Source organism: Guillardia theta (assembly GCF_000315625.1).
Source record: "Guillardia theta CCMP2712 unplaced genomic scaffold GUITHscaffold_69, whole genome shotgun sequence".
NCBI classification, from domain to species: domain Eukaryota; class Cryptophyceae; order Pyrenomonadales; family Geminigeraceae; genus Guillardia; species Guillardia theta.
The window spans coordinates 93,497-118,031 of NW_005434605.1; the positions used below are offsets into that span (position 1 = coordinate 93,497).

Consider the following 24,535-nt stretch of genomic DNA (forward strand, 5'->3'; position numbering starts at 1 on the left):
TGAACCCTCTGAGAACATGATCAACGTGTGTAATGGTTGACTGCCAACGATCTCAGTCGTGACCTCTTCAGTCTGTGTTCTGCACTCAGTCGTGACCTCTTCAGTCTGTGTTCTGCAACATGCTGATTGACGCCTACAGATCCCGCAATCTATTGGTACACACTTGAACTGGAGCTGTTCTGTTGGCTGCGAAGGCAATGTCGTTCTTCGACGTGTCAAAAGCTACAAATTCGTTAGAAGCATGGAGCAAATGGTTGATTGATAGAGTTCATCTTCTTATGCCTTCCGCTCCAAGTGATGAGCTTGATAAATTTTTGAAAAGTCAGCAGACACTGTAAGTTGCGATCCTGATACTGCAAACTCGTTAATGAATCATTTTTAGATCAATTCTTGACAAATATCTTGAGAGAGATAATCAGAAATTTCTTGTCATATGCCGTAATGGAAGCAAGTACAGTATCCACAACTCCTGCCCTCAAGATGCCTTCACTTCGGTACGCCATGGTCTGCATGAGCAAGGCTCATGACAAGGTTTCAGGGACTCTTGCTGACAAAGAGGGTGGCAAAGGAGGGGGAGAAGCAAATATTGAGTATCAGCATGACTCAGATAGATGGCAAAAGAACACTTCAAAACGCTTTGCACTTGGCTCGGGATTTGTATTATCCGCTGATCCGCCATGCTGCTGCGAGGGTATTGTACTTTGAGTGCGCTTGAGAGTTTGATCTCGGAGTCTGCAGGAAGGCTGGCCGGACGTGATTGCAAAAGAAATTCAAGAAGAGCTGCAACGATTCATGTCAGCTACCTACATCACAATAGGTGCCAACGAAATGCTGAGGTGACTTGAATGGGGGAGATGAAATGATGGGGTTACAAGGAAACATCGCCGGAAATACCTATCTGCCTTTGCCATACTTTGGGACTGAAGACATAGAGATCAAGGAAGAAATCAGTGGATACAACGACAAAGAAAGGTTGTGCTGAAATCATACTCTTGTGGAAAACTGATGATGTACATTTCGTGCATAGGATCCATGTTATAGAAAACTCGATAGTTCTTTGGACAAAGCAAATCAAAGATGTCTTGCTACTCAATCCCGAGGTAAACGTGAGAAAGTCCTGATTCAAACCTTACAATCGACCGTAGACCATCTTCAAGCAAGGCTTTCCCCGTCCAGGTGACACGACCATGTTTGCTTCTCTAGACCAGTAATGGCCTGAATGCGACAGAGGTGGAGCTAGAGTTTTGGTCCAAACAAGCCAAAAAGCTTAATTCGATCTCTCATCAGGTGCATGTCAAATAGTTCACCTCAGTACTCAGTACTAACTCGCATCTATTTGAAGTTGGAGAGCTCGAGATTTGATAAGATAATGCAAATCCTAGAAATAAGCAAAAGTACCTTCTTTCCAGGTTTTCCCTCTTGCGATATAGAAACTTGATTGACCGGTCTCTGACGGATTATTTTGAATGCAGCGTTCAGCAGACTATGCAAAGAAGTCAAAACAGCACAAGAAGAAGCAAATGACAATGTATTGTATCTTAGACCAGCCAACAAGATTTATTCAGCAATAATGGTTTTCTTCTTCATCCTTCTCTTGTCAGGATCTTACCATTTGTTATTTGCACAGGTTGACAGTGTAACTACGATGAGACAAAGGTTCAATGTCATTATGCATGTCACATTACTTGTTTGGAAGCACTCAAAATTCTACAACACGCAAGGTAGACTAGTCCTCCTTATAAGGGAAATTTGCAACGAGATAATCATCCGTTCGAGGAGGCAAGGAGTTGAATGTCTCATAGATACACTTGATTGACAACAATACCAGGTACATGGGGAATGAAATATGGACTTCGGAGCCTGAACATGCTATAGGGATGGTGTATGATGTTATCGAATCTTGCGAAAACTTCAAACAGGTCTATCAAAAATTCAAAGAAAGATCAATTGCAGAGTGTCCTGACAATCCATGGAGATTTCAAAATGACGTTCTCTTCGAAAAACTTGACAATTTTCTGGAAAGATGTAACGATGTCCTGAACCTGATGACCAACCTCAATGACTTTAAGACCTTGAAGTATTTAGAAATCGGGGGTTCAAAAGGAAAGACTTTAACTTCAAGTGTATATCAAATTAATTCAGATTTTGAGATCTGCGTCTTGAATTTTCAAAATGCCAACATCGACATATTTGATGCAGAATCGAGATTATTTGATGAATCGTATTTCGCATTCAAGATCAGGGTTGACGAGGTAGCCAAATTTGAGCTTGTTATTTCTGCGCTGATAGGTTTGTGCAGCTTGAGAGACGCCTTGCCTCTGTCATTGTTCAAGCATTCGAAGATTGCTCCACAATAATTGGAAAGTTGAAGTTGTTACAAAGCTTTGGAAACTTGTTGCATCGGGATGTGTTGCAAGCTGAGCTACAGTCAAAACACACGCAGCTCTTCCGGGAATATTTGCAGGTGACCCATGCTCGAGCAGTTTTGGCTTTAGTTATGATATCAGTGTTTGCAGGACATCCAGCAAGTGATAGAAATTTTCAACTCAGGCAAATCTCTCAGCCGTTTTCATTACAATTCTCCTCCTCATGCAGGTGCTGTCATGTGGTCACGTGGTCTGCTCGAAAGAATCCAAGAGCCAATGCTCAAGTTTCGACAGATATACAGCAAACAATTCAATAGGTCTGAAGGTCAAGACATCCAAAATTTGTATTCTACAACATCACATCAGTTAAGAGCTTTCGAAGACGAACATATATCACAATGGTCAGAAAATATTCTTAACATATCCGAGGAAAAATTGAAAATGCCATTGTTGAAAAGGATTTCAGGGAAGGATATGAACCTTTTGTCAGTCAACTTTGATCCCGCTTTAGTCTGTTTGCTGAGGGAAGTGAGGTACTTTGTTTCGCTAGCGATATCTGTTCCTGAAGCTGCTCGGACCTTGTTTTTGAATGAGGAAAAATTTAGAATACAGTCAGGAAATCTTGACCTGATCGTGGTGAGGTACAACAAAATTTTACAAATGTTGAGTCAAGTTGAAAAGAGGCTGATACAAACAAGAATAGATGCTATTGACAAAATTCTTGAAAATGGGTTGACTAATATAAATTGGAAAAGCCATTCAATCGACGAATTCATAACTCAGGCAATGTCAATGGTTGGGGAAGCATATCATATTGCTGAGTCCATGAAACATTACATGTCATATACACAAGATATTCTGCAATCTTGGATCGACAATCCCATGATACAACGGAAGACGATGAAAACGTATCTGCCCACAGACTTTTCCAAATTGCAGTCTTCAGTTATTGAACAAGGTTATGCTCATATCCGGAATGGCGGTCGAACGATTCATGACTATCTTGTTAAATTTCAGAATATGGTGGGAGCCAACAAGGGGTCTGCTTCCTTCAAGGCATATCTACAAAGTGTGGATCAGATCGTCGTAGAGGGACTTCGCCGTGCATTTCTCGCCAGTTTAACATACCTTTATCACCAAATTGATTCAGACAATCTGATAAGAAGTGATACTAATCCTCTCCTGGAGATACAACTCCTCCTTGAAAACAATCAGTTCGTATTTCAACCAACAATCTCTTCAACAGATGACAAGAAGGGCTTAAGAGACATGATTTTCTCTTGGATACACAGTTTTCAGAATATAGGAACCCTAGTACCAAGGGTAGATAACAACGTTGGATTCGATGATTACGATGTTGAATTGCATGACGACACATTTCTCAGAAAGATTCTGAAACAAATTGATACTTCTCTGGCTGCGAGTGAAGCTGAGTGTGATGAATTTCGTCTTTCGTTCAACGAATTCTCTTTCTTATGGATGTCTTCGCCATCAAATGCTCTAGAAAGTTTTTTAGAATATGAACGTGAAATCATTGACTCTGTTCCCTCCGTTTCAAGCTTTGAAAGAGAGATTTTCAAATATCGTCAGATTGAAGAGGAAATAAGATTTTTGCCTGGGTCTCAAGTTGTTGGTTGGTTGAAGATCGACACAAGGCCTCTTCGGCAAACCTTGCTCAACTTAATAGCTTCATGGCGATCAGTTTTTCAGGAGTACCCGTTAAATTTTGTCGAAAAGTCTGTTTCTGAAATGCTTCAATTTATTTCTGATACATCAAAAAATCTTGACTTGGATGTCTTTGAATTCAATTCCTTGGTGAATGTTTTGAAAAGCTTGAGAGACATCAAGCTCGTTGAAGCAAAGTTTACCATGAGGTTGAATATGATGCTTCCAATGTTGCAGATGCTTTCGAAACACGGCAGAAACATACCTTTTGAACTGATACAAGAAGCTGAGGGTCTCAAGATGAAATGGATCGAGCTTAAGAACAAAGGCGGCTTGGTCAAAGACAAGAATTCAGATCTGATCAGGAAAGAATCTTCTTCGCTCCAAACAAAGATAAAAGAGATGACTAAGAAGGTAGAAAGGTTTAGGTCGTATTTTCTGCATCAACTTCCAAACTCCTTTCAGGATGATAGTTCTACAGCATTTGCTCAACTTGATGCTCTGATATCCGCACCAAAGAATTCGATTCAAGTCTACCAGAAAGAAAGAGAACGACTCCTGCTGCTACAAGAGCTGTTTGAGGTTGAGATTCAGGACTTCCCTTCGCTACTCGAATGTCTAAGGGATGCACAAGTCGTGAAAACATTGTTGGATATCAATTCTTTACTTGTGAATACTTTGAAGCATTGGAAAAAACAAAGATGGTACGATGTATTACCCAAAATGATGGAAGTTGATATGATGGAGATTGACTCGATATTAGAAAATCTGAATCCCGAAGTTAAGAGGTGGAACCTCTACATTGAAATGCATAACTTGCTTGCTGAGCTGAAAATCACCATACCTATTCTGGAATCTTTACAATCCGAAAACATCAAAACTAGGCACTGGAAGCAAATTATGAGAGCAACGGGAGTTTCATTTGTCATTGACAACAAATTCGTTTTGGAAGAACTATTAAAGTTGAACTTGCACTTGTTTAAGGATGAAATTTCTCGCATAATTGTTCAATCTTCCCAAGAGCACGGAATAGAAAAACAGCTAAGGAGGATTGAAGACTACTTTAATCAATTGAAAATGCAAGGCTCTGACTCGAGTCAAACTTTCAACTTAAACCTGGATCCAGAAATCTACAGCGATCTTGAACAAAATCTCAATGTGCTACATACACTGGCTAGTTCCAAGTATGTATCATTCAACCAATATCTTCAAGAGGCTATTCACAGTCTTTTGGACAAACTTGGATTTGTGGAGAGGTTTTCTGAATATTGGAACACGGTGATCACGAAATGGCAATCGTTGGAGGGTGTTTATTCGAAATTCAAATTGAAAGAGGATTTTGATGAATATTATCACGTTGCAAGTGAATGGAAAAAGTACGTCGCTGATCTACCCCAGGATTTTACATCCCTCCACTCCGCAAAAGAGATAACTTTGCAAGCATTGTGGGGTTTTGTCAACAACTTCGAAAAGTTCGAAAAGAACCTGGAAGCCTTGCTCAAGTATCGAAGAAAGATTCATCCGATTCTCTATTTCCTTTCAGACAAAGATTTGATTAAGTTGTTGACTCTCGATACCAGGATTCAAAGTCTTGACGTGTATGTCAACATGTTATCACAGGGCATTCACGGACTTTCAATTAGAAAGGAGAACAATCATAATTTCCAAGTACGTGGAATAGTGAACAATGCAGGAGAGACACTTGCATTTCCAGAAGCAATCCTTCTATCCCAAGAAAATGATGTCAATGTATCAAACGTAATGGAGCATACGAAAAAGGTTATGGAAAATCGAATTTACAGCATGTACGTGGAATGCAAGCAAAAAGAAAGGTGGAAGACGTTTCAATCAATGTCTACACAAGAAATCCTTCATATTTTCAGCATTTTCTTTACAGAAAAGGTAACGAATGCATTGGAACAATGTGAAAAACCTGATTCCACAGGGGACATATTAGAAATATTGAGCTCAAACCTCAAGGCAGATCATCAAGAAACAGTGGATCTTAATGCACAAACATTGTCGCACATAGAACGTAAAAAGTACGCTTCTCTTGTTGTTGCAGGGCTGGCTCAACTTGACATAATGGGAACCTTGGTGAAATGTAGCGCATCTAGCAGAAGTTCCTTCGAGTGGCAATCTCAAAAGCGAATGTACATGAATTTCGAAACCTGCAAAAGTCACGGAGAAATTTTGAATTATAAGAGGGAGTATGGACATGAAGTTCTAGGGCATACTGAAAGAATCGTGTTGACACCGATGACTCAACGATGTCAAATCTCAATGGCAAATGCTGCTGGTCTCCGCCAAATAGGAGCTCTACTTGGACGCTGTGGGAATGGGAAACGTTCTATCCTGCAGGACATGGCCTCGTTCTTCGGCGAAGCAATCCGCTCACAAGTCTTCTTTGAAGACTGCAAAGATATCGTCGACCTGGTACATGCACTTTCCATCACAAACAGTTGGGCCGTATTTGAGGTGTCGATGTTGAAGTCAGTCGACGCGGCTGTTCTGTACTCTGCGATCAAGGAGACCTTACTTTTCTTGAGACGAAACATTAACGTCAATAGAGGCGAAGCCGATACTATCCTACGCAGCGCTTCTTCTTCTCCCACGTTTTCTGTTCAACCTCAATTCTTTCTCACCATCGACGTAGATGCATTGAACTACCTTTGGCATCCCTCAATCAAAGGAGATCTAAGAGCTTGCACTGTCTTTGAAGTTCACCTTGAAATTGTCCTCAGTACAAAATTGCAAAGTGAAGGCTTCCAAAAACATGTAATGCTCACCCATCGACTGTGCAGTCTCAAAGAGATAATCGAGAATCTGGTATTAACGAGAGTGAGCGTCAGCCTGTTGAAAGCTCTGATATGGAAAGCTAAAACCATTATCAGTGCAGGTTTGCTACAAGATGAGATTTCTGCATTTGTCATCGCTGTGGAAGAACTTCTGAGTCAGAGGTTCGATCTTCAGGAGCATACCAATGCGCAAATAATCTCACAAGTGTTTGGAGAACTGAGTCTTGAGACAAGTCCGACAGACAAAACTTGGGTGTATCGCGATTTTAGAGCAAAGACGATCTGCTTTGAACAAGCAGCGCAAGAACACCGATCTATATTTGTCATTGGACCTGCAAATAGTGGAAAGTCTTCCATCATTCACTCATACATTGAATCTAAGGTTCAAGCAGGCAAGAAAGTGAAACATCTCTGCATGAATCCAAAAGCAATACAGACAGCTCACATGGTCGGTTATTATCGAGATGGGATTTGGATGGATGGAGTATTGACATGCGCATTGAAGGATTTAGAGCAGGATGCCGTGCACGATATGAAGATTCTAATATTCGATTCTTTGATGGATCCAGTCTGGACTGAGATGATAAAGCCTTTGATTGACACCAAGAGGTTCTTTCAGTCAAAGAACCAAGAGAACATAGCCATCAATCCAGACACAAAAGTCTTCTTTGAAACACCGGACCTTCAGTTGTGCGCGCCATGCATCGTTGGAACAAGTTACATCTCTTTCGTGGGAGATGATTGTGTACCCTGGAAAGCATTGATTGAATCGTGGGTATCAGAAACTCCGCACAAAGAAATTCTCAGGGAATTTTCTGAATTCTATCTGCCCAAGATTGTGAATTTCTTGGAAGAGAACGAAGACATGATCACAGGATACCATCTGAAGAGCAGAATCAAGGGTCTGATTGAAATATTTGACCTGATTGCACAAATCAATGTCGAAAAACTTGACAGAGAGGAGCAAACACTTGAGAAGGCAAAATCTCTGGAGGGTGTTTACATTTTTTCTTGTTTCTGGGCATTGTTTGGGTGTTTTGACTGTGAGTCGGCGACAAACTTTCGGAAGAAAGCAAACTCTTTCTGGAAAGAGACTTTTGACAGGGTGATTTTACCCAGCGACTTGACAATTTTTGAAATTTGCTTTGATTTCGTGAAGCGTGAATTTGTCCCTTGGCAGTCACAATTATCAGTTTACTTTGACATCTCGCAATCTAACTTTGGGCAGCTGTTTGTCCCAACCCCTGAAACAGTGCCATATTCTTTCCTAACTTCAATGCTTGCATCATGGAACAAGTTTGTACTGTTGAAAGGAAGGCCTGGATGCGGCAAGAGTTCTCTTATCCGCGAGACGTTAAGAGTGCTTGACCAAGAGGTGTTCTCAACTGAGTACATGCTCTTTCAATGCACTACCAGTGCAGAAACACTTCAACAGAAATTTCAGGGAATGCTGGTGAGGTCTACAAAGAGGTTCTGGTATCCCCTTAGTGGAAAGAAGCTCATCATTCAAGTAGATGACATGAATTTGTGCGAGCGAGACAGGTATGATTCGCAGAATGCCTGTGAATTTCTGCGGTACTTCTTGAAACATCGACAATACTATGAAGGATTGAGCTCTATAAGCGTCAATGTGAAGGATGTTGTAGTAGTTGGAAGCTATACACCATTCCCAGGATTTGCTTTGAGTCAAAGGCTAGAGAACAAATTCATCTCCTTCACGATTGACAACCCCAGTGACAACGCATTGCACACCATCGTTACCACTCTCGCGCTCACTCACTTCAACACTTTTGAAACCAGAATCAAATCATTCATCTCAGAAGCGATGGTGTGGGCAACCATCAACGTTCATCATATGGTGAATGAATGCTTCAAGGCTGTTGGTGAAAGGTTTCACTATGTGTATGGATTGAAGGACATTTGTGCAGTGATGCAAGGAATGTCTAGAGCTACAACGAGGTTCTTCGATTCTCCTGCTTCGTTGATCAGCTTGTGGATACATGAATGTGAAAGAGTGTACAGTGACAGATTTGTTTCCAAGTCTGACTTTCAAATTTTTAAAAAGAAGTTGAACGATGCTTGTTTCAAATGGTTTGATGAGTATGACGATGATATTAACATGATTGTCTCCAAAAACAATCTTTACGCACCTTTGGTTCTGCAGGGGCTCGAGCCAGGGTCTGAACTAGACCAAACCATGTATTCCGTAATGCTGAATATGGACAAAGCTAAGCGAGTTGTTGCGGAGAAGCACCTTGAGTTTCAAAGATCTGCCAAGTTAGCACCATTCGTCACTTTGACGCATTCACTTTCACACATCACCAGGCTGACAAGAGCAATGACACAACCGTCTGGCCACGTCATATTCCTTGGCTCTCATGGGAGTGAACGACGAGTTCTGATTGCTATCAGTGCTTACATCCTTGGTATCGAGCTAGTGAGCGGCAAAGGCTCTTACGATGATTTCTGGAAGGCTTGCAAACGCTGGCATAAAGAAGCTGGTCTACATTCAAAACAAGTCGTGGTTGTACTGGAAGATGATGACCTCTTAGATTGCAAGAAAGTCTCCCTCACCCAAGAGATCATTGCAACAGGGTACGCAAGCTCATTTTTTGATCGACAGCAGAAAGAAGATCTCTGTAAACAAGTCAAACCAAGGCTGAATGACAGCGGCATCATCGACAACGCAGACAACTGCTGGGAATATTATCTTACAGAAGCGAGAAAGAATTTTCATTTTAGTCTGTGTTTTGCTAATGATTCTGAGTTCCGGAAAGTTTCAGTCAGTCGTTTTCCAAGCTTATATCAAGGAATAGTGATTGACTTCTATCATCCTCTCGTCAAGGAAAATCTGATAGAAATGGCCCAGATGTACCTTAAAAGTGACTTGCTTGTTCCAGAATATTTAAAGGACAATAGTGCCCAACATCTTGCCTTTGTGTTTGATTTCTTTCGGTTTTCTAGTATTTCTTCTACCATGTATCTGGATAAATCTCCCTCTGGTTTCTTGAATTATGTTTCTGAATTTCAAGCACTGCTGAGACGTAAGCATGTTGAAAGTCAACGACGGAAGGTTAGGATTCAGTCAGTCTTACACAAGCTTCAGACTGCAACAGAGAAAGCTAAGTTCCTGGAGCAGAGGCTCCAAGATGACTTGAGAGATCTTCAGGACAAGAGCGACATTGCCGAGCAGAGCTTGCAATCCTTGAGCCATGAAACTTCGATTGTGGATGCCGAGAAAGCATCAGCGTCTGAAGAGGAGGCCGTCCTTGTCTCTTGTACCTCCGAGTTCGAACGACAACAGCAGCAGTACCTGGAAGAGCACAAGTCAGTTGATCCTTTTGTCACCGAGCTCGAAAGCTCCTTGTCCCTTATAGACAAGAAGTCTCTGAATGAACTCAAGGCACTAAACACGCCTCCTAACGGTGTAGAAGACGTCATCTTGGCTGTTGCCGTCATCGTCAACAAGGGAACTGTTCCCAAAGAGGTCGGGTGGAACTTCTGCAAGAAGGTGATAGCAAACAGCGAGCAGCTGTTGAAAGCCCTAAACTCAATCAACGGTGAGAACGTGTCAGATGCTGCTGTAGCATACTGCGAAGCCAACCTCGTCAAAAAAGACTCTTTCAACCCCGACAAGATCAGAAGCAAGAGCGCGGCAGCCTCTGGAATGTGTGCCTGGGTGATCAGTCTTTGCAGGTATCACAAGGCATTCCAGGCCGTGATGCCGGCCCGTAAGAAGCTTGATGAAGCAGCAGGCAACATGCAGAGACTGGAGGTGAGGATGGCAAACGTTCACTCTCACCTGCAAGCCATGGACGAGAAGCTGAGCCACCTGACGAGTCTCTATCAAGCAGCGCTCGCCGAGAAGAACAAGGCACAAGGAGTGGTGAACGACACCCGGTCTCAAATCGACGTGGCAAAGAAGATGATGGACATCTTGAGTGTTCAGAGTGATCGATGGACCATGAACATCAAAAGAATCGAGTCTGATGATCAGTTCATCTTTGGGGACACCCTGCTGTGCGCTTCATATCTTTCGTTCATGGGAGTTTGCAACCGAGTGCAAAGAAAAGAAATCTTGTCGTCTTGGAAACTGGATCTAACAGAGAGAGACATCGCTGTGTCAAAGGAGTTCAGCATCACGAGAAACCTGCTGAGTGAGGTCGAGATTGATAGATGTCACCTTTGGAAGCTCCCTCAAGATTCTCTTGTACTCGAAAATGCTGCGCTGGTGCTGCACAGCCTTCAGACGCCGGTGATCCTTGATCCTGATGATGTTTTCTTGAGATGGCTGCGCAATCACTTGGGTCTGCAAGAACAAGGAGTGGCTCATGGTCAAACTTCCGAGGTGGTATGGTGCAGCTGTCATGACAAAAATTTCGTCGAGAAAATCGATGCTTGCATCACATCGGCGAAGATGTTGGTAGCCTTTGACTTGCTGGATGACATTCCAGACAGCCTGCTTGGGTATCTCAGTAAAAAGAACAACATTTACTTGCATACACGATTGGAAAGGCCGAGGTTCATCAGCGAGCACTGCTCCGTACTCACAGTCATAGACTGCAAGCTAGATTCAACATCCTTTGAGGCAATCTTGCAGGAAGTGATCAACCGAGAGCTCGACTTTGACAACTACAAGAAGGTTTTGAGTCAAAAGGAGGAACAGATCGAGTTGCTCGGGAAAAGAGAATCCTGTGAGCAAGAGCTTCTCAGCCTCATAGCGGACTCCAGTGGAGACGTTCTTGAAGACCCAGGTTTCTTGGAGAATTTGGAGAAATTCTGGACAAGATTTCAGGCAGCTGGTGAGGAGTACGAAAGAAGTACACTTCATCAGGAAGAAATTCGATTGCCTGCGGAGTATTATGAGGTTTCCTATCGCGGAACGCTGCTTTACCAGCTAGCTCAGAGGCTGGTACACTTGGACAGCACTTACATGGTCTCCACTCCTCAACTGTTGACTTCGTTTCTGCGAGGTCTGAGGAGTGCTTCGGATGATGAGGCACATCAGAACAAGGCGGACCCTGACTGGAAGCTGCAGAGCTTGATGCTAGCAACCACGTTGCACATGTGCAGGTTGGTGGTTGCTAGCCTGTCGAGCACTCATCGGTTGCCTTTCTTGTCGTTTGTCACGCTGGAGGTGTCGGCGGCCAAGGACCCATGGGCCTCGCAATGCAAGGGCTTTCTCTTGAGGAAGCAGCGAGCGCAGGCGACCGAGTCGTCACCCTTCCCTTGGCTGCACGAGTCCCAGTGGTCGCAGCTCTCCGACCTCGAGGACTTGGCCCTGCCCCCGCAATCCGGTTCCTCTACTTTGGTGTTGAGGCCCTTTGCAGGGTTCAAGCAGGAGATGCTAAGGTCCTCGGGCCGCTTCCGAGAGTGGTACCTCTCTGACAGCCCTGAGCACGCCTCGCTGCCCGGAGACTGGCGGCAAATAGACGAAACATCCATGATCGCCCTCGTCTCCATCCTGCGACCTGACCGCCTGCCACAAGCGTTGGAGCAGCTCGTGAGAAAGACACTCGGCCTGGGGTCCCTGTCCACGATCCTCAACTCCGATGAAGCTGTCAAGGAACAGGGCGACAGCAAGCATCCTATCTTCTTCATCGTCAACGAGGACGAAGACGTGGAGGAGCTGGTCAGGGCAACTTTGCAGTATGCTGGCCTGATGCCATCGGGTCGGAAGATGAGATCGATCATCCTGTCGGACACTGACATGGATAGACTAGACATATTACTAGAGGAAGAGCTTGAGGGGGACCATGTTGTTCACCTCCAAGATGTGCAAGTTGCAAGCAGATGGTTGAATCTGAGCTTTCCGCTCTTTCTCTCGAGGCTGAGACAAGGAACATTGCCTTGTATTTTGATTCTATCCGGAAAACGAGCCGCGATCACTGAGGTGATTAGTGGAACCTGCTTGAAGGTTGACAGGACAGCACCAAGGTCACTGCACTCATGCTTGAAGATGAACGTGCAGGCTGTCGGAGACAAGATCGATCTGGAGCACTCTTCTCCTACCTCCAGGAAGATGATGTTTGCCCTCTGCGTCTTCTACGCGGTCATCGACTTCCGCAAAAGCTTCCGGGAGGTCGGATGGAACCATCGGTACTCCTTCGGTCTCGACTCCTTGCTTGTCGCTTGCGAGTTCGCCTCCGACGTCGCTGAAGGCTTCGCCATCAGCCCCTGGCAGCACCTCAGGCACATGGTTGTGCGGCTCACCTGTGGCGAGGAGATGTCAGATGGTATAGATGAATCTGTGCTAGACGCCTATTGCCACAAGTTTGTTTCCGAGAGTCTCCTGTCCAACTTGGAAATCCTTCCTGGTTTGAAAACTCCTGGAGCTAGGTACGAATGGAACGACATTGTGGGTCAACTTCAGCAGGAGGAAGTCCTCCATTCCCCCACGAGCATCGGGTTGTTCAAGTACGCGGGGCTACGGCAATCCCTGGAGGAGTCTCAAATCCTGCTGGAATGCATCGGATCTTTGCAGCTCGAGGCCTCCGGGAGCAGCAGGAGCAGCGAGGAGGCGCTCACCATAGCAGACGAGATCCTCGACAAGATCCCGGAGGTGATCAGCGTCGAGAGCGCAAGGAAAGACCCGCTCTCCTTCTTCTTTCTCAGCGAGATCGATCGGCTGAACCGGTTGACCTCCAAGATGACGGTTGACGTCACCAAGTGGCGGAAGGGGCTGAAGCAGCAGCTGCTGTCAGCTGACGAGAGCGGCTCGGTGGGCAGCATGGCAAGTAACATGGTGCCGACGGCATGGGAGGCGATGGCCTACCCCTCGCTGAGGTCTCTGTCGTCATGGCTGGCAGACTTGAAGGAGCGACACGGTCAGCTGCGAGACATCGCGAGCTCCGACCTCGAGCCGCTGAAGGCGATCTGGTTGCCCGGCCTCTTCTGCCCTCAGGCCTTTATGCATGCCGTGCGAGTGTCGCTCGCCAAGACGACGAGCATGGCGGTCGAGGCGACTGAGATCGAGGCAGCCGTCTTGTCCGGGGAGAGAGCAGCCCCAGGAGCCTTCGATGGTGAAGCGTTTCATGTGAGTGGCATCTTCTTGGAGGGTGCGCGATGGAGCGAGCAAGACGCGAGGCTCGAGCTCGCGTCCGAGCATCACACCAGCTGCAGCAGAATCGCTGACGTCAGTCTGACTCCTCGCAAGGAGAGAAGCAAACCGAGCCTCTCCCTCCCCGTCTACCGCACTCGCATGCGCGGGAACTCCTACCTCTTCCACTTGCTCTTCCCTTCCAACGAGCACAGTGCTGCATGGCTCATGAGCGGGGCTGCCGTTGTACTCGACGTTGAAACTTCAGCTCGAAGTGAGGGAGGTCCTAGTGTGAGGTAGAGAAGTAGGTGACGATGAACATGGTACTTTAGTAAATCTATTTCTTCCTCATCAGCTGTCTGAAAACTTTGTTTGCACGTGTTCCTTCATGCGAATCACATTCAACTGCTTCTGCATTGCTCGTTCGTGGCGGATATTCCTATCGACCTGGAGCAGAACGTCAACGAAGAGAGAGGTGCATGGGGAACTTGTCCTCACTTCTTCAAATCGACTAACTCGGGTATTCGTCTTAGCAAACAACATTTCCAGTATCTCTTGAATGTGCGAATGCACGTCGTTGAAGCTCATGTTTCTCACAACTGCACAACTTTAGGACACAAACATGGTGATTGAACAAATACCTAAAGACTTCTCGCGCAGCCTCCTCGTTTCTTCGCTGCAATCCTCCCTAATGGATTTCCTCCTTTCAAGTCCAAGTCATTATCATCACCGACCCTTCCGTCTCTCATACTTGGATGTTGCGTCTTTCGAGTCTTCCTTGCCCTTCGCTGTCTCCACACTCTCATCCGATTGTCTTTTCCGCTTCCTTTCGCTCTCCACCCTTGAGATGACAATCATCCTCACGCACTCATCTCTCGAGTCTTTTACCTCTCGTGATCTCCATTCATCATGTACGTCCCAACCTTTCCCATCGGTATGACCGAAGCTTTCGACAGGTCGAAAGTATCCAGCTGAGGGAACAGTCAGCACCCTCATCGCAACTGCGTCGGAGCGTCACGTCATCCAGCTTAGAGGTCTCCATGTACTTGCACTCTATCGCTTCTTCGATCAGCTTCACCTGATCCCAGACAAGCGTAAGGCAATAGCGGCACTTGGCAACTCGCTTACTTCGTCATCGCTGACCACTCGGTACTGGGTTGGGAGGAGCTGCAAGGTCACCATCCCCGCACATCCGCAGAGCTCCACGTCGAATATGCCAGCCTAGGACAAGACTAGATCACACGGGAGGGAGCGGAAGGCGGGTGACACACCTGCAGGTTGTAGATCTTCTTGATACACCCTCGATTTCTTCTCGCCTCGTCGCAGATAAGAACGATGAAGCTGCCAACTTTTGGCACTGCCGTTCCATCATACGGCCATTGGAGAACTTCAAGCCTGCATGATTCGATCAGCAGCGAGCTTCATAATTCGTTCTCGGACCATCTCAAACTTGGTTCCCGGCGAATTTCTTCAGCTTCCCCTTCGTGATGGTCGCTTTGCCGTTCATCGGACATAGTTTCATCTGCGACAGGCAGACTTGTTGAAGATTCGGACCCTGACGAGATCGCTACATTCACGTCAGGAACATCAACTCATCTTCCACGTCATCACCATTGATCGCCGCGTCGTATGCACCTTCCAAATGAGGGCTTTCTTTCAAGCTTGCTAACCAAGGAAACCATCTTGGCGACCAATCACCCGGGAAATATTTTCGATCTTCACTCTGATTGACTGGTTTGAGAGGATAGCAATCCTTCGTGATAATGTAAGCTTTCAGAGGCGACGTGAACGTAACCCTTTATCACCTCAATGAACCTGTCGGCGATCGGCAACCTTGCGAAGTGCAACACGCATTGCTGCATCGTCTTGCCTCCCACACATTGTGCCACAACATCCCAATCATCCCCACAGCTTCGACAAGGGATTAGAAATCGAAGCTCACGTTCAAGGCTCACCGGTGAACCGCGTCTACTAATCGATTCGTTTCTTCTTCAGTCCAGTCATCGAATGAAGGCCTGTGAATGCATGTCATTAGACAGAACCATCACTTGTCAAAGGACGAGATTACTTGGATGCTGTCAGAGGATCGCTCAAAACCTTTTTCTTGAAGTCCGATGCCGCCATGTGCATGGGAAGCATTCCCGTGCTGATTGCTAGAGGAGAGAGGTACACTCCCTGCCACTTCTGGGAGGAATAATGCATCCTTTGCAGCGGTTCTCCTGTCACTGTACAGTTCCTGATATTCTTGCTGGGTCCTTGCTCAGACAAAAGCTTTGCGATTCCCCTCGGCGTGTCGAAGTTTGAGAGGCAGAACATCGCCTTAGAGAATCGCACTCGAGCGTCAGATTCGGTGTTGATGATTCCCCAGTAATCCAGGAAGGAATGTACACGGAAGACAGTGGATGCATCTGCTGAGACGTGCCGCAGGCAGTCTGTTGCATATAGAGGGACTTGGGGGAAATCCCGATAGGTCTCAACAATCTTGTTCCTTAGAGAGATGTAGCGACTGACATCAACTGGCGTTTGGGCATACTCAGGGAATGCAGACTTCTCGATCTGATGCATTTTGCTGATGTCAAACCAAACAGAGTAGCTAGGGAGAACAATCTGGAGTAGAAGAGAGTCAGCGGCACAACAAGTAAGGGATCCTATGAACCGGATCCTGTAGGCTCAAGTCACTTGCAGAGTCGTTGGAGGCAACCGCTGCATGTGTGTACTCTCTGGCGGCCATGACCTGCTCTCACTTCAACTTGAGAGGAAGTCAACCATAACTGAACCTGTAGTGGTATCGGAGTTGTAGTATTCTTGACATTCTTGGATGGCACAGCAACATTCTTTGACTCCACTTTGGGAGTAATTACATTGATATTCGACAGCTGATTCGAAGAAGCTGCCTGTGTGTTGGTCGCTGGGACATGCTGGGTCATGACAGGTTGACTCTGTTTGTTAGTCTGAGTCTGATAGATCGTCGAGCTTCCTGATGGAGTTGCTATCTTGTGCTCCTGCGATTCTCGACTTTCATCAGCACTGCCAGCTTGTTTCTTGGAATCCTGTAATTCTCTCAGATTGCGAGCACAGAGAGCCAAGGTATACATTCTTCTCTATCGAGTTTGTCTCTTTCACGTTTGAAGATTTGGTCGACGGCGTCGAGGTGGAGTCTGCCGCCTTCACAGGGGTAGCCTCTTTCCCCTTCCTCTCTGACTCCTTCTCTTTCTTCGGGGTTTCAACTCTCTGCGATCCCTCATTTGCCTCCTGCTTCACAGAGTCTTGCTTCTCAGATGGTGTTGCTGAATTTTTCGTTGATTCTCCTGAGGATTTCTTCGGCGTCGTTGTCCTTGAATCTTTTTCTGTGGCAGAATCCATGCTGTCTTCTACATCTCGGACGCTCCTTGTAACCCCTTTCTTCTTTCTCCTCGGAACTGGATCAGAATTTTGCATCTACAAAGCATGAAAAAATCAGTTGCATACTCATGAAAGATTCTCCTGTTCTCAGACATCCGTACTTTCCTCACTGCTCCTTCCTCCTCTGCGGCCTGTCCATGCTGCGCGGCTGCCCTCTGACTGCTCTATCCCTGCCTACTTCCTTCCCCCTGTCTCTCCTCGCTGTGCTCCTGAGAGATCCTCGGTTGTAAGCTCCTCTCCCTCCCTCCCTCCCTCCCCGTTCCATGCTTCGTTTCTCCCTTCATTTCCTGCCATCCCATCCCTTCCCTCAGTCGTTTTTGCATCTTCCCCGCCTCTCACTTGTCCACCTACCCTACCCCTTCCTGGTCAGACAGTATGTACCCCTTAATTTCCCTTTCAAAAATGAGAATTTAGCTACCAGGGGTAGATCACCCCCACCCCACCCATACAACTCTCTCGCAATGCTCGTGGTTGGAGGCGCCGCTGATGGGACGGAGAGAAGAGGAAGGGGATGGAGATGAAGCAAGAAGACGCTCGTGCTACAGGGTGAATGGTATGAACGAAGGAGGATGAGCACGAGGAAGAGGGGAGAGCACTCGGAGGGGGCAGGCAGAGTTGCTTCTGATGTATCTTAGTTTCTGCTGCTCGTCAACTTGGCAGTCCTGGATGTCTGACGGTCCCCTGGTTCTCACAGCTCAGCGACATGAGTCGAACTTGACCGGATCCTTCTTGGCTCCACGATGACCAGGCTTCTGACACCTGAAGTGCAAGTCCCATTAAGCGAAAGATTACACGCGTTGAATATATGAATGTAGATCGGAATGATGCTCGCATGCCGCTCAACGCACCTTTGCCATGCCCTCCTCTCCTACAGCTATGGCAAAAACAGCGTCGAAGCCTCCGGCTGAGTGCTGAGTCAGACCTGAGAGCAGGAGAGGGAGCATACCTCCAGGAACTCCTGCTGCGAGGACGTGAGGGATCTTGGTGGTCATGTCCAAGAGGTTTGTCTAGTGCCGACAGAGTGAGGACGAGCGAGCAAGAGCATAGGGGGACATCACCTGAGGTGGAGGCTCAAGCGGAACTCCTGCCATCTCTCCCATCTGTCTCATGGCCGCTCTCACCTCAGCCATCTCCTCCGCAAACTTCTGGATAGCATCGAGACACTCCCTGCACTCCTCGCCCGTCTGCTCCTCGGCGCCCTGCCTCATCTTGACATACAGAGAAATCGCCTTGCTGTAAGTCTCCTTGTTGCTCTTTGAGAGCGCTGTCACGTCCGAGAGAGCCTTCCCAACCTGACAACCACTGAGAACAAACCCCGCAAGGAACCAGCGAAATGCTCACCCTTGCGTTCATCGAAATTATCCTCTTCCAGTGGTTCTGAGCTTCCTCCGTGGAGACCCTCCTAGGAAAGAATCTCAGCAACACTTCGGCATCTCCGACAGGTCTCAACCATTTGTTGATCGCAGACACCATAGAGGGAGTCGACGAGCCTCCTCCTCTCACGTCACCCACAGCCAAGAAGAACCCGGCAGGGAGCTCCCAAGCAACCACGTTGTGATCGAAACCATCCGACTGACAGGAAGGGGTTACAAGGGATGGAGGTTGAAGCGAGTACCTTAGTGATGAGCTGACTTAGACTCTTCCGGTTGATCACGTTCTCTTCATCTTTCTTCACATCCAAGACTGAGGGCGAGAATCGGACGTATTGAATGCTTCCTACACCGTCAACTCGTCAGAGCATTCCAGCACAACAGGAGCAGGTAACAACCGAAGACTGCTGCTGCAACATCGAAGCCACTTCCAATCTTCCCTTGAGCTATGCAATGACAATACTGTGCCAGTTTGTGCAGAGTCTCTTGACCTTGAAAACTTGGGTCCTCAGGTGAAGAATTTGGACCTGGGAGTTCCACCACATGGAAATGCTGCAGCAGTGCAGCAACTAAGGAGGTCACGAGGGCAGCAGAACTTCCTAGACCAGTCTTCTGCACTTCAGCAGCATGCTCAGCAGCACCATCTGCTTGTCTTGCAATCTTTGGAAACCTGGGAACTTTATCATAGTCTCCATCGATAGCATAAAAAGATTTGTCTCCATTGATCGAAATTTTGATGGGATTGAAAGTTTGCAACTGCTTCTGCTCTGCAATGAATGCAAATGTGTTCAAGACAGTTGACTCGATGTAACCGTTCCTCTTCAGACCCTCACGTTGAGAGATCGATAGGCTCTCGCCCTCCATTTTGAGCGTGTAGACGCGTGTCTCCTCCATTTGGGGGGAGTGAACAACCACTGAATTGCATGGGAACTCTTCTCCATCAGCGATGTCCAGAACTTGCGTATAAACTCTTGCCGACACTGCGGCAACGATGGCTGGATTCGGTCTTTCCAACACTACATACCCACCAGCGATCATTACCTGCAGGAAGGAAGCAGTAAGCATTCATTGTGAGCTCATGTACTAAACAATCCACAGATTCAAACAGAGTGTTGTGCTGGACTTGATCCTCCTCCTCTCCCCTCATTCCTGCACGCACCTTCCCTGGCGCCGATGCGACCGTCTCCCCCGCCGCCGCCATTCTGCTTGTATGTCGTGGGGCCTTCTTTTACTCAACGATGGAGCCCGCCTCAATCTAAAGCTTGTTTTTTGAATTTTGCCCGCCCAATGGCAGGCCCCGCGGCCCGGGCCCGATCAAACTGAGCTCCGGGCCCGGGCCTCAGGGCCTCGGACAAGCCCGGCCGACTTTATTACAGTTACACTACTACTATCTCACTGCTGAGAGTCACACGAGACGTGTACCCCTACCCCATTACCCCATGGTTTTTTAAGGGGTCATTGCTCGGCGGCGAGGTGGGTGGTAATGTACCAACTAATAGCAGTCACTTCCCTCACTAAAATCAACGAGGTGTGTTCACTAGGACAAAGTAGAAACGAACGCTGAGAGCAACGCGCAGGATCGTCCCTGCTCCTTCTGATCGGACCTGTGCTCTCCTACCCTCTTCTTTTCTCCTTTCTCCCTCTTCCTCCGTCTTCCTCCCTCTCAACCCTCGTTGAGAGGGAGGGCTCACTTTTGCCTCCGTATTCCTTCTCGACCTCCTATCTCCTCCCTGACCATGAAGCTGTACCCTCTGCGCATGGTCACATAGCTTATGAACCCTTCTGAATTTACAGTATAGCATGCTGGCTGTAGTCAGAGCCATCTTCTTCAACATCGCGCTGTGCTCATTGCTTTCAACAGATGGCAGCAGAGTTCCAGTCATAGATGTTCGCTGGCCTTCGCATCTTCTCGTCTTGAAGAGATCGGTCGCCTCTGCTGAGGTTCCGTTTCGTCTCCACCTGAGCTCAGACGATGAGCCTCATTGTGAGGGTTGGGTGTATCGCCTGTACACGACAAGCCGGGAACCTAGCATGGAGGATGCAGTGCAGGGGGCCGGGAGCCCTGCGAGCAATGCTCACGACATATGCAGGCACTGCGAGCGGTCAGGCGATGGAGCGTACGCGTGCAAGATGAATGCAATCAATCTCACGCAAGGGCACTTGTGGTTCGGTACATACCTGGAGCACGAGGCGAGAGCTTCAGTATCGGGCGGGAGGCTGGTGGTGTGGCATGAGATGGAAGTGGTGTATGGGGCTAAGCTCAGCCTCAAGCTGCCAGCGCCAGACAGCCATCTTGTGCCCTCAGATCAAGGGGAAGTAGAGCTCACGGTCGGTTACAGCGCTGAGCTCGGGAGCAGTGAGCACGTGGTAGCATTCTACTCGGTTGAGATTTGGTTTGGGGATGCGCGGTTAGAAGCAGCGAGAGATACAAGAGAGAACGGATGGGAGTTGACAGAGCAGCTGTTGAGAGGAGAGATCATCGATCGACATAAGATCAAGGCAAGGCCTGGCTGCTACGAGCTGAGGGTCGTTTTGAGTTGTACGTATGCGTTGCCAGACGAGGACGCAGACGAGACGTCGCATGTGGAGGAGATGATGAGGGAAGTGTGCATTGAAGGGGAGGAGCCTGAGGGGGAGGGCTGGGAAGGATCGCTCTCGCCCAAGGTGAAGCTGTTCTGTCAGGACATGGCGTGTAAGTGTGAGCTGGACGACACTTGCCGCGATGACGACTACGAATGTGAAAGCCCGACCTTTCCGGACATGCTGCAATACACGGAAGATGCGATGATCAACACGAACAGGTACTTGAGAGGAGACTTCTCTTTCGACCAGGTGGAGCATGCGTTCGACATGAAGGTGTTTGTGTTGAGCCTTCCTGGGAAAGAACAAAAGCGACGACACATGGAAGGCTTGCTGAAGGCAGCAGGCTTCAGGAATGTGAGCTTTCCGGCACTCACCCTCAAAGAGGAGATCGATGTAGAAGCGTTGATCAGCTCTGGGTGGGTAACGCGGGAGGGGGTGGAGCTCATGTCGATCACGCCATGGACGATGCATGGTGCGCTGAAGCCGTACATCGCTCGGGCGATGGACAACCTCCGGGTGTTGGAAGAAGGTCTATCAAGCGGGGCAGAGCTGATCGGAGTGTTCGAGGACGACCTGATGGTGCATGACGACCTCCCGTCTCTCAACTTGCGGATCAAAAGAGCGCTGGAGGAGCTCCCGGCCTCGGCAGACCTGCTGTACCTGGAGTACTGCTTCGAGAAATGCAGCTCACACTGCTCGGAGCCAGGGCTCGCTCACATCAGCCGGGCACATCGGCCTCGATGTACAGGAGCGATAGTGTTCACTGCTCAGGGGGCGAGGAAGGTCCTGCACCTGTGCAAGCCCGTGTTTGCTGCTGTGGACAACATGCTTCCGATGTTGATCGAGCGGGGGCACCTGGAGGCGTACCTGCTGAGGAGACCAGGTTTCTTTCAGGTGAGGGGGGAAGGGTGCTATGCTAGCGTGACTGTATTGACGGACTTGTTGTGACGCAGGACGCTTTCTGGGGCTCAGATGTCGATCGACAGACTCGATTTCCTCACAATCCGAGGCAGCACGCTCCGATTGCCCCAGTCTGCGAGGAAGATTGGTTCAGGCATTCCAGGTTCTCAAGTATGTACAAGTTTTACGTGGCGTCAGTGGTAGGGAACATGACATCAGACAACTCGTACGTCGACAGTGTGTATGGGAGCGTGGATGCGGCAGTCTCAACTTGCATGCGACAGGCTGAGGGGGACGTGGTCCTGTTACCGAGAAGCTCGTATCACGTCTTCCACTCCATTCCGTCTTGCTCGCTGATGGTGGATCAGCCTCAATGTCTGCTGTCCCACGTCGCCGACTTGGCTCCTCGAGTCGAAGTGTTTTGCGATGATCCTGTCCTGGACGGCAGGATTTCGGGGGTTTGCTCAGTTGCTGAGAGCCATGAGCGGTTCATGTTTTCGATGTGCGAGGATGCGGAAGGAACGGCTCTGATTCTTTCTCCGAGCAATGACTGCTATCGGTCACGCTCTTGTCACTTTTCTCTGCTCTCGCAGGACGTGGAAGCGGACTATCGAGCTCGGATGAGCCTGCATCGAGAGTTGAGTATCATGGTGTTCGATGACCTCGAGCGAGAGCGGCGAGAGGTGTGCTACTTGCTTTACGGGGAAGCGCTCACAGGAGAGCACCTCGAGTACCTGCGGACAAGGCTTGCGGCCGATGAGTCAGGGGGGAGGCTGAAGCAAGGCATCGTGAAGCTTGTGTACTCGAGGCAGCTAGAAGGAGAGGGCGTCGCCGGGTGGTCGGATGTGATGGAAGCTCCGGCTGCGCTGAGCGTGTCGTATCTGCGCTGGCATCTGCTTGAAAGCGCGTTACGGCGCTTTCAGTACCCGATGGTGGAGTTTGGAAGGTTTCGCTTCTGCCACTACGACACTTTGTTGTCAGGGGCATGCGTAGAGGAGGAGGAGGGAGGGAGGGAGGGGAGGCTGGGAGGGAGATGGGCGTCAGACCGAGGGACCTTGACGCTGAGGGTGGGGGAAGTGAAGGAGGCGCTGTCGTTTTTGAATGGACTGGGGTAAACAGGCGTGAAAGCTTCAGAACTTCCGCATTCGCCGTGTTGCAGATCTGAGGAGAGGTGGCTTTCCAAGGGTTTGCGATGCATCAACGCTATATTCTTTGCAGGCAGTTCGTTGCCCACCGTTCATTATACTCTCGTTCCGATCATGTTGCTGTCCTCTCGCCCATGAGTAGAAGTTGCTTCTCTCTCATGAGCAAAGACTGAATTTTCGTGTTCCATTCCTATTGTGACGTCACAAACACCTAACAACATGCCGTTAACCTCAGGAGACAGCGGGCTGGAGCCTGGGCTGTTCACGACGGCAACATCCCTGCACCGAACAAGGTCAGTCTAAACTTCACGGAGCATTTTCGATCGACTTGTTGTCGAAACAATCATCCACAAGAGCCTGGACATCAAGTTTGGTAAGTCATCGCTAAGGGAAGGCCATCGGGACACACTTGCTTCAAGGTCAGGGCAGCCGCCAAGTCACTTGTCTGCGACAGGATCAGAGACAGACTGTTGTCATGGCTCCCAACCTCTCCATCTGCGATGTCTCCCGGAAGCAACTCTAACGACTGGTATTCCATCTCATCAAACATCTCCTGCACGATTGTTTCATCTCCAACAAGCTTGTGCCTTCGATTGGACCTCATTCATTCCACCGAAGGGACCCTTCAAGTAGCAATGAAATTTAGCCCGGATGATCGAAGTCTGTATCGACAGATCTCTGCCTGCCTCACAGACAATCTCCTCCCCTTGCCGTATGGCGTCCAAGGCGCCAAAGAAGTTCAAGACCCTACAATCACGAATGTCACATCACGTCCTCCCAGGACTCCAAGATGGGCACCAGAACAAAATATTTGCGTCCAACTTGGGTAGTTTGGAAAGCTTTCGTTTAGCTCCAAGAGCACTCAGGAAGACCAGTTTCCTCAATCTTGAACCGCAACCATTCACCACATTTCGAACCATCTTCACGTTGACATCCTGCGGGCTCTTGCCGAGAACCCAGTCCAGCGAGGGAAAACAAGACGTGTATTCCGAGATGACGATGAGCTCTGAGCTCTGAAGAACAGTATCGAGATTGACCAGACGATTGTCTCCAGTGGATGTAACTTGAAGTACTTTCAACTCGTTTCGAGTTTGCGCAAGGTTACCTACGAAACACCTTGCCGCGGGATTACCCGCATGACAAACTGCATCAGAATACTTATCAAAGCAGAGATTGACAGAGAGATTTTGCTCCTTCAGAAGTTCAGCTGCCAACCTTTTGCCCACTGACGTAGAGGCTCCGATGACGGTGACTGTCTCCTTCATGA

At 48.0% G+C, this 24,535-nt stretch overlaps 4 protein-coding genes across 4 annotated transcripts; 2 read left to right on the plus strand and 2 right to left on the minus strand.

Moving 5' to 3' along the window:
- Nucleotides 1-735: 735 nt before the first annotated feature.
- GUITHDRAFT_75827 (hypothetical protein) lies at nt 736-14,168 on the plus strand (the record flags this gene model as incomplete). Its single annotated transcript, XM_005827102.1, is given in 10 exon segments — nt 736-817; nt 876-972; nt 1,028-1,114; nt 1,209-1,287; nt 1,343-1,409; nt 1,473-1,596; nt 1,651-1,786; nt 1,803-2,252; nt 2,300-2,464; nt 2,517-14,168. Coding segments are annotated over 10 exon segments (12,939 nt in total), but the record flags the coding sequence as incomplete, so codon positions are not given.
- Nucleotides 14,169-16,202: 2,034 nt separating this feature from the next.
- GUITHDRAFT_39844 (hypothetical protein) lies at nt 16,203-16,463 on the minus strand (the record flags this gene model as incomplete). Its single annotated transcript, XM_005827103.1, has 1 exon — nt 16,203-16,463. A coding segment is annotated over one exon (261 nt), but the record flags the coding sequence as incomplete, so codon positions are not given.
- Nucleotides 16,464-20,440: 3,977 nt separating this feature from the next.
- On the plus strand, nt 20,441-23,238 carry GUITHDRAFT_142907 (hypothetical protein; the record flags this gene model as incomplete). The annotated part of the gene is made up of 2 exons (XM_005827104.1): nt 20,441-22,117; nt 22,177-23,238. 2 exons carry the CDS (start codon nt 20,441-20,443, stop codon nt 23,236-23,238), a joined length of 2,739 nt encoding a protein of 912 aa, XP_005827161.1.
- Nucleotides 23,239-23,363: 125 nt separating this feature from the next.
- On the minus strand, nt 23,364-24,533 carry GUITHDRAFT_113661 (hypothetical protein; the record flags this gene model as incomplete). The annotated part of the gene is made up of 6 exons (XM_005827105.1): nt 23,364-23,547; nt 23,597-23,625; nt 23,678-23,713; nt 23,756-23,821; nt 23,868-24,015; nt 24,067-24,533. 6 exons carry the CDS (start codon nt 24,531-24,533, stop codon nt 23,364-23,366), a joined length of 930 nt encoding a protein of 309 aa, XP_005827162.1.
- Between the last annotated feature and the right edge of the window lie 2 nt (nt 24,534-24,535).